At 40.0% G+C, this 19,695-nt stretch overlaps 1 protein-coding gene across 3 annotated transcripts in view; it reads left to right on the forward strand.

The window, feature by feature from the left end:
- The window catches only part of BRINP3 (BMP/retinoic acid inducible neural specific 3), a 198,537-nt gene that overhangs the window by 100,674 nt on the left and 78,168 nt on the right, over positions 1-19,695 (forward strand). For all 3 annotated transcript variants that reach the window (XM_068199476.1, XM_068199474.1, XM_068199475.1), the window contains 2 exons: positions 9,804-9,994; positions 18,791-18,981. In XM_068199476.1, the coding sequence (XP_068055577.1) occupies positions 9,804-9,994; positions 18,791-18,981 (382 nt within the window). The remainder of the gene's footprint in view (positions 1-9,803; positions 9,995-18,790; positions 18,982-19,695) is intronic.

Here is a 19,695-nt window from a genome sequence, read left to right on the forward strand (position 1 = left end):
GTCCACTGGACAAAAAAAAATCCACCAGGACTATTTTTAATAAACTAGCATTCCAAATTTAGTTTGGAATTAATACAAATTGTTTTTCCTAAAAGAGAAGCATCCTTTGCTGTGGTAGAAACATTTTCATATGCTGAATAGGAATTCTTGAATTAATTTTTTGTGTGCACGTAGAGATCTGAGCATTTCCTGCTACCAGTGAAACAACACTTGCATAGGAGGAGAACATTTAGATGCAAAGAAGATCATCTGCACATTCCCCCAAGAGCTAAGCCATAAACAAACAAATACAACACCAAAGTATTTTCAGGAAATATTTGGGTTTACCTCCTACTCCTTTCAACAATTTGGGTTGCTACAGACAACAATAGTGCAGATGTTATATTTCACAATATCAAGACAGCATTTATGCATATGTTTGTGAGATTTACACTTTTGTGAAGCCAGATTCATCCCAGAGGGTTGGTAGAAACAACTGCCTTTATAAATTCAAGTGCAGGTTAAGTAACTGTCATCCATCAGTGCTGTAAATAGCACCGCTGGCATCAAACTGGAGACAAAAAGCCTCTACTCTGGAAGGATAAACTTATAAATTGAATAGAAAATGAGCCAAATAATGCACACTGTAGAAGGTTAAGTTTATACAACATTCTTTCTGGAAAAGGAACAATTCTGGATTTTATATACAGCTTCATAAATAAGGCTTTGGATCAGTATTTCTTTGAGAAAATATTTGAGACTATATATTTTGTTTGAAGCCAACAATTTAGGTACCTTTTCCCTCTTTCAGGCAGTCAGGAGTAAGATCAGCTTTTGCTTGGAACAGAAGGCAATTTGGTCTCTGTGGCACCAGGCACAAGCCAATCCTGAGCATCAGTAACATCCCAGAAACAAGCATGCAAACAGCTTCCAAAGGCTTTAAGGACTCACATTCCCTGCCACACTATCTAGGTCATCAAGTTTTTTTTTTTGTTTGGCTCTGGGTATGGGGTAGAAGGAGGTCATGGCTGCTCACAGCGCTGCCAGAATTCTTAGCCTGACTGTGCCTCATTTTTCAAAGGAGAACTAAGGTGAGCAAGAGCACTGCCTTGAAATTTTAAATCATTTATCACGGTGTGGGTTTGTCTGTAGGCCTCTCCATTGCCCAGTACTGCAGATCAATTTGTAGTTCTGAAACAGAAGTTGTAAAAGTGGTAATAAAAGGCATTTCAAAGACTTTGAGACTATGAGTTGTATCACATAATGATGAAGAATTTTAGCAGTTTGTGTTTCCCCTGTGATTGATCTGCGAGTATCCATCAACACTGAATCTATGAATCCTCTGATCTGTTTTATTTTCTCCAACAGATCTTTATGCTGATTCACTCTTCATAAACTGTATTTTCATGTGTTGATTTATGCACTAAAACACTTCCACAGATTCAAATTTCTTCCTTTTCTCTACAAGAAACATGGTTCAATTATTTTTTGTTTTAGTCAGGACAAAAAGAGGTGGAAGAAGACCATGATTTTCATGCTGATTTTGAAGCCGTATAAGGTGTAGCCAAATCCCTAAAATCCAGCCCAGATGAGAGTTCCAGAGACTTTTGAGTTTCATTTTCTTAGGATCCACATTCATTAGGTTTATTTTCCTGTACAATTAACTGCAGGGATAGGACCATAATATCAATTGGCTCTTAAGATTAGGAAGAAAGACTGTAAACAGAATTTTTTGCTTCTCTTTCTCATAACTCTTCTCCTTATTGTGTCAAAAAACTTTTTTTCCAGGGCAGTCTTCTCCATTTCAAAGGTTAACTACTGTTTTAGCTATAGGTAAGATACATTCTTCTCTGAAAGTGAAACAGTCTTTTACCACATTTGCAAAGTATAAATCCATACCTTTTCCTCACGTTGAATTTCAGGCAATATTGGCTTTCATAACAGTCACAAATAAAATGGATAAAAAAGAGCAAGAACCTTCCAGTCAGAGGAATTTTTTTTTATTTCATTTGTCTTCTGCCAGTCTAAACAAATGCACCATTTTATCAAATCTTTTACCTGTTTAGATAATAAATGATTCTTATGAGCAGATGTGAACTGGGAAAAAAGGATGCTTTGAGCTTGCATGTACAAGGTGTTGGAAACTCTCTTGATACTGCCAAGGGGAGAAAGAACAGTTTTCAAATCCTTCTAGGACATATGACAAATCATGAAATCAATAGTTTTTGCAGGGAAAAAAATAAATATATAAACCAGTGAGAATGAATTATAATTATTTAGATTGACAACTACTTTTGGCTACAAATATGTCACCATCTTACCTGCAGGCTGTAAACCCAAGTTGTATTATAATTTTTACAGGATCCCAGACTGGCTGGGGTTGGAAGGGGCCTCTGGAGATCACCCAGTCCAAGCCCTGCTAAAGTAGGGTCACCAGAGCAGGGGCACAGCATCACACCCAGGCAGGTTTGGAGTGTCTGCAGAGAAGGAGAATCCACAGCCCCTCTGGGCAGCCTGAAACTAAGATTTTCCTTGTATTTGGATGGAACTTTCTGTGTTTCAGTTTGTGCCCGTTGCCCCTTGTCCTGTCTCTGGGCCCCACTGCAGGGTCTGGCCCCATCCTCTTGGCATTCACCTCTAAGATATTTGCAAGTACTTACCAGTACCTACAGGCCAGAGCACATCTAAGAAAACGAACCCCAGAAATAGAAAAGAGGTGCAAAATCTATTTCCTGCTTACTCAGCCTGTAGGAAACACCTCCCAAGCATCCCACTCATTTTCCATTTCAGATGTAGCAGAGGCAAGGGTAGGTTTTACTGGGAATTCTCCCTTTCCCCTCTGCTCCCTGATACCGCTGTCACATGCAGAGCTAATGAATGTTTTGATTGGAATTTAACCCTTGTCTTACAAGCCTGTGCAAACTGGTGAGATCTTACAAGATAATTCATCACTCTTAGATGGTTCATACAAACACATTTCAGTTCTGAAGTGTTTTCATTCCTCCTGTACTTGCTGTTTATCCCTTGTGCCATTTACAACATGCTCTTGGTAGGTGCATTTCTGCTTTATTCTCTGCTGCTTGGTGATTGAACTGCCTCTGAGGCAGGAGGTAAATTAGATTTTTTAGTCATGAGGAGCTACAAAATACCTTTGTATGAATATAGGTCCTAAATACGTGGATGGTGAGATCCTGAATGAATGTTCACAAAGGTGTTGGGAAGTTAATCACGAACTCTGGGTAAAAGGCAAACAACACCACAGGACAAGACACAGAAATAATTCCCCCTTGGATTTCATCAGAGGAAGAAATTGTTCAGTACATATGTTATAGAGGCTAAATATCAATCAGACATGCACAAAAGGAAACCACATTCCTTTCTGTTGTGTCCCTTTTATGTTCATGACAGGTGAGAAGTTTGAAATCATTGATGTCCCAGGAGCTGACTCAGTAATCTGACTATCAGGAGTCACAAAAAAGAAATATATCTGAGTACATTCTAGGTATAACGTATGTACTTTTTATTAAAATTCATTAATACATTTGCACATATTTCTTATGCATAATGCAAGAAGATAGTGAAACTGATATTGATGAATTCTAGTTTTGGAAGAAGAATTTCAAATGCTAGGAAGCTGATAAGGCAAAAAATGCGTAGGATGGAAAAAAATTACTAGTATAAAAAGACATTAGGATAAAAAGAAATCTGACAGTGCTTATTCACTGCAATGTAAATACAATAATATGGAAAAAAATGCATATGTCCAGTAAACCTTTCTGTTTTGACCTTGGCAAAATGTCAGACAATTACAAGCAGAAAGTTGATGAAGAAATACTTTCCATTTCATCGAGGGCAAATATGTTTAAAAGGAGCTTATTATTTCTTGAATGGTTTTTATTCTGATCATCACATGTAGATAATTGAAAATGTTAAGGGACACAGATGAGATGTGTTCTGTACTATCAGATCCTGCTTCTTTTCCTCCAGGGAGGTTGTTCTGTTTATTTTGCTCATATTGCCATGTTTTTCTCTATTGTCATGTCTCTGTACAAAGGTAGAGTTTTCAGGAGGCTGCTCAGCCATGTGTAAAACTTATTCCCTTCTTTTTCAACTTGGATAGAAAAATCAACCATAACAAGCATTTAGTAAAGATTTTGGCAGATTGTCCATTGTTTAACTGATTGTAACAAGCATTGAAAGTTCTATGACCTGTGCTGGTAAGGAGAATTTTTTCAGACTTGACAATCTGTGGATAACACAGTCTTGGATATTACCTGATTCTAGATCGGTCCACATCTGGCTGAATCCTGTCTTTAAAAGTCAATTTTAATTTTTTTTTCCTTGCAAATATTTTATCTACTTCCTGTTTTGGAACTGCTAGCAGGTAGAAGCTTAATATAAAATGGAGCTACTTTCATCTCATCTTGGCCTTATTCAAACCATGGCCTCGGGCATTAGAAATCCTGAGGACCTTCTTTTAAAGAAGGTAGAAGGAGAAAAACACCATATATTCTCTCAGTGAGTTGTTCTGCCAACAGCAGAACTTGCAGCTGCATGGGAAAACATTGGATTCAGGCTGCCACTGTCATTCCAGCCCATTCAAAGCAGTCATGTTCTCACCATCCAAGAGTGAACGTGCCTCATTTAGAAGACATTAAGAGAAAGGAACACAGAAGAGTTCTTTTGTATTAGAAATGTTGTGAAGTTCATTTTCCAAGAGTGTTCTCCACATTATGCCACAATATTATTCAATAATATTTATGCTTACCAGCAATAATATTGATTTATAAAACACAATAAATTACTTCAAATGAGGCCTAACATTGTTAATTTTGCCTGGGCTCAGTTTTGTGAGTGGTTGACCTTAAGTAGTTAGGAAGGAACCATCACACTCACTGTAAATCTCTTTATAGGCTGATTCAGTCCCTGCAATGGAAGAGAATATATTCCCATTTCAAATCTCCTCACTGCCATTTTAGAGTACAATGGCATTTTAAAATTTTCCTTTATCTAGTTGTTTTATAGAGAGCTTTCCATAGCTCCCCATGCCATAAGATTTAAAATGTATTGAAATGAATACAGTGATAGAAGCAAGTGTATAATTAATGTACACATTTGGAAAAAAAGCTGTGGCCTGAAACTCAAAAGAGACATTGACAGCCCTAGGATTCCTTTCAGATCCACTTGCAAGTTAAGCTTCTTTGAAGATAAAAACTTGTCCAAAACTTGTATGATACTGTACTAACAGGTCAGAACACTAATGGTTTCCTGAGATTAAACACCTCTCTCAATGTCATTAATAAAAGAAATAGTGTTGAAATGACAATTACATTTTAAAGTGTGCTTCTTCTCTTCCCACATTGACTCTCTGGCTGGTCATTCTTCATGGGAGCTCCAGGGCTCCCATGGCCATGCAGCCAACCAGACAGGGATCACATTTGGGGCAGCACATGCAAATCCATGGCTCTGATATCTGGGAAGATGGAGAGAATGCTGCCCGTGGCCTGGGGCACTACTTATGATAATAACATGATTCCATTATAGGCTTCATCCTAGGAGCCAGACTGACTGATTTCCTCTCTCTTGTGCAAGCCTGGGAACTCTGAGCCATCATCCTTCTCCACAACAGGCTTTGCCTGGAGCGCTAAAGAGCTCCGTACAGTGAATCACACTGGAAGTAGATGGGCAGCACATCCACCTGCCATTCTCTCCTTGAGAACACCATGGAAGTTGCTGGGCTGGGCTCCTATAGAGCAAAAGAAGAGGAGGAGTAGGAAAGAACAAGCTTCTCATAGCTCCAGTGTTTGTTCTCAGTGGAAAACTGGTTTTCTTGAGCAGCAGCCAGCATTGATGCCGTGCTATTCCATGGGAAGTGTTCTCCTGATGGATGGAACTCAGTGGCTCTGGAAAGCAGCATTTTCTCTGCTCAGAGTAAAATTATTAACTCTGAAATCCTCAGGCTTTTAAAGAAGGTAGGAGGAGAAAAACACCATATATTGTCTGAGAGAGTTGTTCTGCCAACAGCAGAACCTGCAGCTGCATGGGAAAATATTAGATTCAGGCTGCCACTGTCATTCCAGCCCATTCAAAGCAGTCATGTTCTCACCATCCAAGAGTGAACGTGCCATGCTATTCCATGGGAGGTGTTCTCCTGGTAAATGGAACTCAGTGGCTCTGGAAAGCAGCATTTGCTCTGCTCTGAGTAAGATTATTAACTCCATCAGACCTGCTGGTCTGATTGCCTTTGGCAATGGGCAGGAGCTTGATTTCCCAAGGGGAATAATGCACATTGGGCACAAAACAAAATGTTTGGGGCTAGAGAGTTTGTGTTGGAGAGACTACAAGGCAAACAGGTGAAGAAAGGGGTGACAAGAGAGAGGGGAAAAGCACTGCTTGCAAAGTGAAATTTAGATTAAAACCAGAAATTATATGGCTAGGTATATAGATAGATATATTTATGTGTCTTATATAAAAGGAAGATAAGAATATGATTTTACTTAGAGTGACATTGCTAAAAAGGGAAATTAGTTCTATTTTTAGGAGCTACTAGTGACCCAGAAAGCATTTGTGAAAACCTCCTCACTCAACATGCTAGAAATAATGCACCATAACCCCTCACCCTGAACTTCATCCCAGCTTTAACCCTGCTCCTACATTTTACTCTCATAAACCCAGCTCCTTCTGAAGTCTGAAATATTTCCTCAGCTCTGGAAGCTGCTCATCATTTCTCTCTTGTCCAAATCCGGGTGTCCCTGCTCCTGCAGACAGGCAGACACTTTTAGTGTCCTGCATCACTTTTATCTTCAGAGATGAACCTTCTTCTTGTCTCTCCTAGAGAGTTTAGGTCTTCATCTCTCCATATTCCAAAATACTCTATTTAAGAAAGACCTCAGCAAAATAGAAAAGCTGTTTTATAAAATCTCTAAAAGCTTCAGCTCCGTGGCACAATTATAAAAATGTCATCTTTTTAAAAGGGCTCCATCTTCCATATTCTACTCCCCCAGATTCCTCAGCAGTGATTTTCAAAGTGATTACTTCTTGCACTAATAAATGTTCCCATTGATATGTTCTGAACCAAAAAAGAATGACAAAAATTTTGCAAAAGCATTTTTGCCTACTTCCTCTCTAAACATACAGAAAGAAAAATTCCTTCTGTAGCAAAAACTGTGGAAGGAACTCAAATTGGTTTAAGCCAAGCAAGTTTCTCTCAGGGCCTGAATAACCCAGTCCCTGGATTCAGTAAATAAAGGATTTGTAGTAGGTCAGGGCAACCTCAACTTGGAAATTCTTCTGAATTTGTCATGGATGAGGCCATTGCTTCCTGTTTAACTCTTCCAAGAAAGGATTTGCTGCTTGTGGAAAAGGGCTGTAAGACATAATTTCTGAGCCCACTGTTGACAGAGAGACGCCAAGGAAGGCAATGGGCCCAGCCCAAGGTTAAGAGGGGATTCAAGCAAGAGCTGTAATTGCTTGCACAGAATGTATCTAATATTTAGAAAATTTTTCAGTTGCCCAGCATGAATTAAGAGCTCTAAAAATTGGAAACTGGAATTGGCAATGTTCAAACTGAAAATAGAATGCACCCTCTGTAGTTAAATACCACAACAGATTGCTGAGGATTTCTGAGAAATCCTCAGAGTTTAAGTCAAGATGAGATGTTTTTTCTGGGGGACAGTTTCTTCTCAGTCCCAAAGGTGTGACAGCAAGAGGCATTTGGTGAGGTTCCTCTGACTGCACTAAAAAGGGGGCAGGTTGAAGTGATTTGTCCTTAAATACTGACAATGAAAATCAGATCAAGGGTGGCAGCAAACTGTCTTTTATAAGAATTGTATCTTTTCTGCTAATATTGTGTTTGAACCTCAGCTCAGATAGTGAGCTTAGAACAAAAGGTTTCTTCGAGGCATAAAATAAATATTTTACAACATAAAACTTGTAATATTTTCGTGGTGTCAAAGCAAGTCTGTCTTGCTGGTCTGTTCAGGAACTACAGTTAAACAATATTTCCTGATGTATTCAAATGAAAAAAATGATCAGAAAGCAGAAAATTTAAACAACAAAAAATGGAAGATTTTTTAATAATTGATTTATTTTTTGGTGGTTTGGTTTGTTTTTCACTTGAAAATTACATTTACAGTGCAGGGTAAGTCACTGTTTTTAGTGTCTGCATTAATGTGATCAATATACAAAATGAGGATTTTTTTCATTTACAGGCAAAAAAAAAATTTGTGTGCCATTTTTTCATTTCTCTCTACTGATATACAGTACTTCCATAAAAGCTGCAAATAGAAGTTATACGTTTTCTAGTTTCCTAAAAGGAAAGGAAAGTCGTGAGAGAAAACTTCAAAACCTGACAACTAAGATGGAAAATCCCCTATCAGAAAGCAATTCTCAAATACTAATTTAGCACTTTGGTGATGTGTATAGTCTTTAGGAACTATGGAGATCTGTTTAACCTCATTCCCTTACTGGTAAATGGCATTAAATTTCAGTTAAGTTACAGAAATCTCTCCCTACCATCATTCTTTACATTTGTTTTTGATTAAAAAATGGCATCTGCCAGAATGTGTCTGAGAGGAAAGGCAGTTTATAGCCTGGAGAGAAAGAGGAGAATGCTGGAAAGCAGAAGGGCTACACAAAAATGTATTTATCTGGGTACTGCTGATAACTGTGGACTTAAAAGTGTTAAAAAATCCCACCATTGAGAATGTGTCACACAGCCCTGGTCATTCAGCTGCTGACAGCCCTGGGTTTCTGGCATCCCTCAAATATTCTTTTTTTTTTTTTGCTGCATCTTTGATTTCTGCTTCTGTGTTAATTTTGTACGTGAGCTTTTCTCTCTATTTACCTGGGACCTTCAGCAGGATCTTGCAAGGTCGATAAGCTCTTTGCTTTTCCACAATCTTGTCAAAGAGGAGTCCTAATTGATGTGGCTGTACAAAGGACTCAACAAAATGAGTCCTCAGGTCCCTTGCCCTTAATTCCCGGAGTCTATCACCAAAACTGCTATCGCTGTATCTGGGAGAAGCCAAGCTACTGCCAAGGCTGCCTGTCCTGTCTAGATCTGAGGACAAGGAGTCCTTCTCACTAATAGCTCTATCTGGTATCTTAATTGGCAAGTAAATTAATAAAAGATGTGTTTATTGCTGTGCAATGAGCTTGTTTGTTTTCCCTGCTGTCATTGATTTACTTTGGGGAGGGGAAGGAGGCAAGTCTTTGAATTCGCTTTTATCCCTCTTACTTTTTGGGAATCAGTCTTTCTGTGTATTTTCTCAAAATGGAGGCCAAAAGTACAGAAAATTGGAATTATCACAGTAAGGTCAAATGTGGTGCAGTGTTTCTTTAGGTTATCCAATTTATCTAGTTCTGTACCTAAGTGACTTAACATCAAAAAAGGCGGAGAATGTGGACTCTTTCTTGTTACGGCTTTAAAATTTACCTTGTTCTGACAAAAATACCTGTTGCATCGGGTCCATATTTGGCGAAATCATTGCTTTAATTTCAGTTTCTACCAAATTGGGTTGTTTTAGAGCTAAATTCACATCAGAGGCCATGCAAAACCAACAGCAGCAGCAGCAACCTAAGTGGCTTAGTTTTTATTTATTTCTTTCCCAACGATTATTTTATTATGGAGTACTTTCCCCACTTCTAATAAATAACCCTCGTTGCTTGTCCTGTCTGTAACACATGACAGAGTATCACTGTCAAGGCCCGTTGTAATTCCCAGCGAGTTGCCCCCAGCTACTCAGCAGAGCAGAGTCGTTTGCAAATGAAGGACATTTGTCTGAATGACACATTTCTGAATGAGAACTGCTTTGTTTTTGCAGAGAGTTTGGCCGCTGGAAAGTGAACAATCTTGCTGTGGAAAGAAGAAATTTCCTTGGCTCCCCACTGCCACTCGCCCCCGAGTTCTTCCGTAACATAAGGCTGCTGGGACGGCGCCCGACCCTTCAACAGATCACAGAAAACCTGATCAAGAAATATGGGACACATTTCCTGCTCTCAGCTACCCTGGGAGGTAGGTTTAATTCTTGGGAATGTTGGGGATGAGCTTGGTGTGAGTAGACTAAAATGCTGGTCACAACTCTTCCTCCTCCAAGCCGCTAGGACGGGCAACGCTCTCTGTGGGAGCAGGTTTTGTCCACAGGTCTTGGGACTCCTCCTTGTTGGTGCTGTGTATAGAATTTTGTGCAGAAAAAGAGAAGAAATCCAGTTGCTAAGATGGAGGTGCTTTACCTGAGTTCTTGCTGTGCTGCCCCATGTCTTTTGGGGGTCTTTCTCTGCACTGAGGTCATTAAGGAGAGTGACTTTTTTTCATGCAAATGTTCCTTGTAACAATTTACATTATACCAGCTTGCAGAAGTATCTGGGCCCGTCGCAGTCCTGCAGAAATGGAGCCAGAAAACTGGTGACAAGTATTTCCAACAAATCTTTTAATTTATGAGACTTTTAAACTACTTTGTCCATTGGAAAATCCCTATATTGTCACTCTGCCCTTTTTAGAATTAGTCTTCACTTAACCAGTGGAACTGCATTTTCAAAATGGGATGATGAGGCTTTGCCATGTCATTCCCATTAACTTAATGGAATCTGCATCTTTCAGTCCCCACAGACTAATCTGGAAAGGGTAGCCCCATGGATAATTGGGATCCAGTCACCAGATGGATTGAAGAAATCCAGTGAAGAGGCCTAATGTTCAAAGGAGAGCATAAATTGTTCCGAATGAAAGATAATTAGTACCTGTGATTACCCATCTAGGCATTACACAATGAACTGACATTTTAGAAATGCAGCTCTATCCCATCGTGGGTGATAATATTAAAGATAATTCTGGTGATTGAGTGTCCTTCCAGCAGGACAGGCTGGTTGAAATCCTTTATTCACCTGAGGAATGATTCTTTTTAGTACATTTCATAACTGAATCCTTGCCATTTGTAAAGGAAATGAGAGCCCTCCTAGTCTGTCTTGGCTGATAGCTGAGATCTCTAACTACCCAAATGGCTCACAGAGGCTTCCTTTTGAAGGAGACCATCCTAGAAGCAAGAGGAATTTCTCTCTTGCTCTGGTTATTTTAAAAAATAAAGAGCTAATTTCTATAATTATTTTGGGAACTAGTACCTCTGTGGCATTACCATTAGAATTTGAAGAACAATTTATGTGTGTTGACCTGCAATTTGTAACAAAAATCCCCGAATTTCTTTTAATTATTTTGAATATTTTTCCATGCAAATATACACATTTTATAAATGACTGATTTCTTGAGTACGGAACACATGGCATTTTTGAATAGGAAAAGTAAATGCTGAATAGAAAGAAAATGTTTCTTAAAATATAGAGCATAAGAATTAAAGCTTTGGCTGCAGCATGCATCCTACTTCAAGGATTATCCAGTGGAAAAAATAATTTTTCAGTATTGCTACCTATCTGCTAATTATTATTGAGTGTAAATAGCGTTTGCTCCTCAGCCATGTGATGAAATTCATTGTCAAGGTGAAACTGGATCTAGCAGCTCTAGGCAAACAGTCTGACATGACCACAGCTGATCTTTACATTCAAAACAGCATTATCACACTGATCACCACAGAGCCACGGAGGTGACAACTTTCAGGAGGTCTGGACCTAAGTAAAACTAAAACTTAATGGTATTTCCTTTGAAGACATTTGAAAATTCTAGCTTAGACCTTCAATATTCTCCCCAAAGCCTCAGGATTTACTGCAGGGGAGCTGAGGTAGGGTACCATTTTCTCACCTCAGAAAGGCTCTAAAATGCAGTAGCTGCCCCAGCCTTGCCCAAATTTTCACTCAGAGGGAGACAATGTTGACCTCTGGGCTCTGTCACTGTTTAATGAAGTCAAAGGGAGTTTTCATATTAACTTGGGGTTTGATTTAGGTCCCTAGTCTCAATTTTTAGGCATGATTTGAGGCACACCTGCTGCCTTCCATTATCACTGGATGGGTGCTGAATACTTTGAAAAATTGGTTCAATTACAATAATTACAGGGAATTAGTAATTTCTAAGAAAGCTTTCATGAGGTAGCTAATAAACCCATACTTTCCTGGATGTGTTAGTTCTCATTTTCGGGCTGGACTGAATAGGGATTCCCGCAGATGCTTGTCCACATTTGATTAACACATAATTAGATTTTTTATTATTTTAATAATGTATTAGTACTTTCCCTTTAATTACAAGTTGTTTTATTGTGAAAGCTTGTCACTTATGCAGCTTGTTAAAAGCAGAAGACCAAACGGAGTGTGCACAGTACTTTTATTTAATGAATCCCCAATCATCTGTATTCATGGACAGAAAGGAAAACTTGGCAAATGAACGATGCTGTGATAAGATTTGTGTGCCTCTGTGACCATTTGGTTTCCATAAAGATCCCTTTTTGAGCATAAAGGGAACTCTTGCACATGGTTGTTTGTGAAACATTCCCTTGTCTTTATTCACAAACACAGAAATACACTCCTCAAGGGCATCCAGAAATGAGAACTAAGGGAAAAAAGTTCCATATTTCTTGCTGCCACAGATAATGTGGAAAGTGACATTTCTCACTGCTTTTATTTCTTATGGAAATTTTATCTCCTTGTGCCATAAGCCCAAAGTCCATAACGAGCATCTCCAAGCTGCACGATCGAAGGACCTTGTGTGACCCAGCGGATTGAGCAGTCTGTATGACTTCCCCTCCTTTTGTTTTGCATGTATACCTTTCCCTTCTGCCTGCCCACAACATCATGCAATGAAGGCGCAGTTTGCTGGAACTACTCTTTAATGGCTTGCCAAAAACCCAGATGTGAGCTTCGGAGCTGGAGGGTGTTGGGAAGCCTGGGGTACCGCTGTGGGGTGGGTGTAGGAGGACAAAACCCAGTACCTCCCGCATTAAAGACATTCCCTTTAATGCTGTTCCTGCAGAAAAGGCCATTTAGCAAAGCAATAGAGCTGGTGATGAGGATAATTAGCACACCATAATGACAGGCTCTTGTTCCAGGCATTTGGGTGAAGTGAGGCTGATTTGGGTGCTTTGCAAGACGAGGACAGCAGGTTTTGCAAGGAAGTGCTCCTTGCACCTGGAAACTGCTCTGAATGAACCAATTTTCAGGACAATGCCAAAGCTTCTTGGGAAACGAGAACCTCGTTAGGCAACTGCCTAAGTGGTCATCTGAAACGTTCCAGGTCCATTTATTTTGACTGCTATTGTCAGTCATCTTTGCTCAAGGTGTTCATTACCAGACCATCAATCCATTCAGCTCTCCGGGTCAGGAAATAGCCCTTGATGTTGTTGAAGGCTTGGTGAATCGGAAGGAAAAGAGGTAGTTTTGTCTTTAAAACAGACAGGCTTAACAGGTGTGGGCAGATCAGTTCGACCCCAACCTCTCTCCAGTGATTAAAGCCCTGCGAGAGTGATGGTTACACCTTTACTTTTCCAGCTTTTCTGCCCCTCATTAATATTCCCCTGGAGCTGCGAATTATTCTGCCTGCAGAGACAGGGGAAATTGTCAGGTGGTGTAAAACAGTGAATCTCAATGGATTCCGAAGGATTTATTAGCACTTACACTAACTGCTGATATGACCTTTGCTTTCTATACCACTCTCTCAAGGTAAGATACAAATTACCGGCAAATAGGGGAAGGACGGGACAGTCTCAAATGACTGATGTGAGAAAGAAACGTGAAAATTTTGCATCAGATTTGCAAACACCAGTCACACTCCACGTCTGGGTATATAAATTCCCCAGAATTTAAGATTATGGAAGATAAGGGGAGGGGAAAACAAGCACAAAACACATTAACTTTCTTTCCTCTCCTGTTTACTTAATGAAGAAAAAATTAAAATCCTTAAACAGATGGTCTGTATAGAATTAACGTGCACTGTTATTCACTTGAACCATGGAAATGATACCACATCTGGCCTGACATTAATTTATATCGTTTTTGAGCCTGTGCATTTCCATCAGCATCTGCTTAAGTTTGGGAAAATGACCTGATAAAACCCTAATGGTACCTTTGGTGATCCAGGCAGGAATAGATTTTCCACTAGCTAGTAGTAGCTGATGTATTTATTTAGGTGTAGTTATTTAGGTGGTAGCTGAGGTATTTTATTTAATCAGAAGTCTTTGAGGAGTTCATAGGACAAAGACCTTTAGTCCTGTGTAAGATACATTTATGTGTATGAAGAGAGAGCTCTGAGTAGTCATCTCTGGGTTATCCTCAGCTATAGCTACCTTGCAGTGTTGTCCTTTTATTCCTGTTTCCTCTCTTTCTGCCATGAAGTGATGGGAACTGCTTGGATCACTGCCTTTTCCTAGCACTTCCCAGTCTACAGATGAAAATATGAAACATCAGGGTCTATAATCCCTTTATTATTCCAAAGATGTGGGTACAGGCAAACAATCTCTCAACAACTGAGGCAGAAAATAGCACTAAGCATTTAAATAATATGAATATGTATTGTTGTGTATATAAAAAAATATATTTACTCCTTCAATAGATGGTTATATTTAGTTACAGTTGTTGCAACATTATTCCAATTCCACCATGTTGATGGAGATTTGCATGTTTAATTTAAATAATTCCTGAATATGTTATTAAGATGAACACAAAATTAATTTCTAATTTCTGAATGCTACTTACCAACTGTTATTTAGGAGTCTTACATCTAAATGGTCACAGACAGCTTGTATATCTGGGTGTTTCTACTTTTTTTATTTAAAAATTTCTACTTTTTTAATTTAAAAATTTAAAAATTTCTACATTTATTTTATTTTATTTTATTTGCACGTGCTGTTGGGACCTACCTGAATTTATAAATATATGTCATGGACAATATGTTCCTATAAAACTAACAAGAATTAAAAACTGAAGTTAAGTTATAAGCTTGCATATTCCAGGGCTGGTGGGGATGGGATTGGACACTGTGGCAAGGTCAGTGAAGAGCATGAGCATCAGTCCCCTGCCCCTGCAGTGACAATCTGTCAGGGACAGCCCCCACATGGCAATAAGGCATCCCTGTAGTGACTGAGAGCTTCTTGAACCACCCAATTGGGCTATGTGGAATTGTTTTGTGAGCATAACTGAGTGTTTCCATGCTATTTCCTTTAAACCTGATAAAGTGAAGTTTACTGTCTCTAGAATTTTGGGAAGGAGAGCGAATGCTGCTCTCAGAACTTGTGAAAAGCACAGCTGGGAGGATTTGATGCTGAATAATCATGTTTTATAAATGTTCACTGTCATTACTCCTTTTCAATTCTTAAAATTCATAACCTTGTTTTCTAAATCACACTTGTTTTTAGCTGATGCTTGGATGTTCTCTTAGCCTGTTTTATGGTGGCAGACGGTAACCAGTAAAAAACAAGATTCATCCATGTTTTCAATGTGACACAAGAGTCTCTTTTGGCACGGGTTTAATTTTCTCCAAATGAACTTAAAACTCAAATTGATGAGTTTGGCAGTGTGACTTCCCAAACCCTGGAGTTCTGGGTGCTGAAGGGAGCCCTTTCACAGTTCTGTAGGGACAGAGGTGCCTAAGCACCAATGTATAGGGGAATCCACTTTTTCTAGCGAGAGCTCAATCAGCTCTGACAGATAAAAACCCTGTGAAAAGTCTTTTGGGCAGCAAATATTTTTGAGCTGCCCCTGATGGCACCTGCTGGTAGCACAGTGCCTAGGAATGCCAGTGATGAGCCAGGACTTCTTGTGTGAGATGCCATTCAAAGTCATTTCAGTCTGGTTACAAAGAATGAAAACCCAAACATATCTGGCAGGGTGTGGGGATGATGCCTTGAGAAGGCTGCCCTAGAGCAGAGGCTAGGCAGAATTACAGAATAAAGTAGGGATTTATTAGGGAGCCTCAATGGATCCACCTTGGTCAGCACAAGAGCCCAGCCAGGGCTACACCCAAGGTGAACCAAAATGGTCACAAAATGCATGACCGCTCACGGGGTCTCTCACTTTGATCAGCTCTGCTCCATTTGCATATTGGAATTAATTGTCCAATTACAGCTTTAGGTTATGCAGTCCCATCCTTCTTGTTTTTCTCTCTTCAGCCCACGTTGTTTGTGCTCTTGGGCCTGAGATTTGGATCATTTGTCCTTGGTCCCCAGCTGGAGAAGGAATTGTTTTGTCTCCCTGCTCTGTGAAGCTACTATCCCTTGATATGAAGCTCAGAAGTACAGACTTAAGAAGTACAGAATCTGAGAAATATAAAAGCTAAAACCTCAGGCATCAGGGACAGAGCCTGCAGGGCTTGGGGTGCCAGGGGATCCTGCCTGCCAGAGCACACCCACCAGCCCCTGCCATGGAAAGCGTAGGGTTGAGCAGGACGAGGCAAATAGGATGATATGATCGCTCTGACGTGGTCCAAATATTCTTTTCCTGAGATGTTCTAATCAAAGTAAAGCATCACAACACACAGCCCTGTCGTTTTTCAAGGTTTGTTTGTTTTTAAAATGGCAGTCTTTGTTGCAGTTCTGCTGTCTGCTTGGGAATGGGAAAATGCCTGAGATTTTTTTTTTTTGATGTGAACAAAACTCAACAAACTCTGCTGAAATAATAATATCATTTGTGATAATGAAACACAAAGTACCTCAAAAACTTTTTTTTGTATCTTTTCCAGAGATTTTCTGCAGCTTTAAGTCCTTGTTTTCTTTGCCCTTACAATTCATTATATTTTCTGTGAAAAGGTGGTTGACCTTGCAAAAGCCACTTTAATCTAAATAAACTACCTCAGACCTTTGGAAAAGGGGAAAACATGGTGAGAAAGCTCCTAGTAAAATTTTGCACCTAATCTGTGCAGCCTGAACTGGTCACTGGCACGATTTTCATCCTCTGAGTTCTCTGATACCACAAAACCATGGAATGGTCTGGGCTGGAAGGCATCCTTGGGCTGGCTTGCTCCAAGCCCCATCCAGCCTGGCCTTGGACACTTCCAGGGATGCAGGGGCAGCCACAGCTTCTCTGAGCACCCTGTGCCAGGGCCTGCCCACCCTCACAGGGAACAATTCCTTCCCAATATCTGTTCTAAACCATGTCTTTGCAGCTCCACAAACAGCTGCACAAAGTCCATGGCCCCTGGCTCAAACCTCAGCTCACTCTACTGCTTTTGATCCCAGAAACATCTTCCCTCCTGGCTGGTTTTATTGCATGAGCACAGTTGAATGCCAGCAAAGCTGGAACCTAGAGCAGGTCCTGATGGCAGATTTTTCTCAGGGGACAGGTCATTAGAGTTTGCAGTGCTTTCCCAGCTCCCTCCTCACGGCAGCTGTGAACCTTTGTCTACATATTACAGCAGAAAAATTAAATAATTGGGTGGGGAAATCCTGGAACTTAAGGAGGCTGTGTTAATTCCTGGTTCTTTGGAGCTTCAGGCAATTAATCCCTGCATTGAGAACTTCATGGACAAAATAATGACCCATTAGGAAACTGTAGGAGGAGAAGCATAAATGTAGTGGTAGAAACTGAGGTAAGCTCCAGCTGGAACAGCCACCTGTCCCTTCCAGGACAAAAGGAATATTCTGGACGAGCCCTGCAGGTCTAATTAGATAAAAAGCTCCTGTGTAATGCCAGTTTTGCCTGTGTAAGGTATGAAGGGCTTGACTATCCTCTGAATTTCTGAGAGATTGGGAAACACATAATGTACATTGGGGAGCAAGGAGTGTGCTCGTGTTAACCAAAGACAAATTTTGTGGGTCAAAATTTGCCAGCAGATGTGATCTCCTGCATGGTGGCACACGTTCCTCACTTAGCATTGCTCACCACCAAGATTAGCTCCCTTTGAAGATGATGTCATGTTTTCAGCCTAGATTTTTATCCTACAGCTATTACTTTTTGGCACGTAATCCCATCTGAAGTTGGCATCCTCTGCGCGGGCACAGTGCCACTGCAGCAGATGGGTGAGCAGTGAAAGTAGCACAAGTGGCAAGTCAGACCTTAGCAGGGTAACTTCCTTTCCAGGAACTAGGAAAAGGCACTCAGTGGAGTTGTTCAGCACCTAAAATCCAGGTAAAATGACATTGTTAATCAATTGTTGAGCTAAATGCTGAAGAATGCAGGTTACCAAATACATACTCAGAGAATTAAGAAATTTACTTCTGTCCAATTTATTTTGGACATAAATTGCACAGAAGAAAATACTGGGTCCAGAAATTACTTTTCCAATTTGTTTTGTGATGTAATGAGTTTTGCCTAAACACTCTACTAAATGAATGAATTCTTGCTTAGCCTGAAACACAGGAAAATATATCCATGAACTAGATGATAAACATGGAAAATGTGACAGTATCACTAGGTGTGTTCTGGAAATGTTCCTCAGTTCACTCAGTTAAGCAAGTCAGATTTTTGGGTTTCAATAATCTTACAGAAATTAAAATTTCTGAATTCAACAGTATTAATGTCTCTATAAAGAGATAGGAAGTGAGAAATCCATAACATAAGATGCTGGAGCTTCTATTTTCTTTTGGAAAAGCACCAGTTTTCTGAAGCTCCCACATTTTTCAATTACAAAAATTCGGTTCAAAGCAACTGTTCTATCAGATTTCAGGCACTGCTGAATTGATTAGAAAGCACATGGTTGCTCATAACAAGGTGTAACAAGGTGCCTTTCTTCTAAAATCAGCTATGAGAGAAGGAAACAAACAAACATCTCAAGTATTACACTGGTTTCATTTTCTTTTATGCCAACATAGAACACTACAGAATGACTGTATTAAGTGACCTTGGAAATAAACATATTTTGTATGTTCTTCAAGTTGAACGTTTACAAAATCTCTCCTTACTGTTGCACATTGCTGATGCCTGCTGGGGCTTCTCTTCCCCTGCCCAGGAGAGGAGTCGCTCACAATTTTTGTGGACAAACGGAAGTTGAGCAAGAGGTCGGAAGGGAGCGACCCCAGTGCCAACAGCTCTGTGGTGACCCTGGAGACCCTGCACCAGCTGGCAGCCTCCTACTTCATCGACAGGGACAGCACCCTGCGCCGGCTGCACCACATCCAGATCGCCTCCACCGCCATCAAGGTAGGGACAGCTCCAGGGACAGGAGATCCCAGCTTCTCCAGCTCCTCAGGAAGTGTGGTTTGTTTGGTAATTGTTAGCAAAATAATCAGTTCTAATCGCTTTTTTTTGCCCAAATCAACAAGTTTGGTTTATAAGGAAGGTGCTAGTGTGGAAGAGGATCTAAAGATGCACTAAAGATATAAGTGATGAATGATACACAGTTTGTGGTCATTGGGACAACCTCATGAACACGTGTGATCAGTAACTCCATTTACAGACAGATTTATATTTTCTCACACTTCTTTCTTTGTCTTCTTTAAAAAAAAATATTTATTTATTTTAGATATAGTTATTGTACTTCTGTGCTTGAATTCTTATTTTTTTTTATGACCTTTGGATCACTTTGGAGGTCTTGGCTCTACAGCTTTACAGAGATGTACTATTTTCTGTTAGGAACTAGTTTTAGCATAGTTTGTCAGTCGAAGCCCCCTCTGTGCTGATTGCTGTAGGTCCCTCCTAGCACTGGAGGATGTTTGGCCAAGTTCAGTGCCCCAGGTAGGACATAAAGCAATAACTGTCCTCCTGAGGAGATCTCTAGTCTTATGTTACTCATTTGAAATAGTCTCTCCTAGTTTATTTCCAGCTTTGAAGGGCAAACAAAATTGTAACTTGGAGTTAAATGTGCAGTAATTGTGAAGCTCTTGATTTAAGATGGGATTTAGGATCCTTTCTGCT

Source organism: Anomalospiza imberbis, chromosome 9 (genome assembly GCF_031753505.1).
Source record: "Anomalospiza imberbis isolate Cuckoo-Finch-1a 21T00152 chromosome 9, ASM3175350v1, whole genome shotgun sequence".
In the NCBI taxonomy this organism is placed as follows: Eukaryota; Metazoa; Chordata; class Aves; order Passeriformes; family Viduidae; genus Anomalospiza; species Anomalospiza imberbis.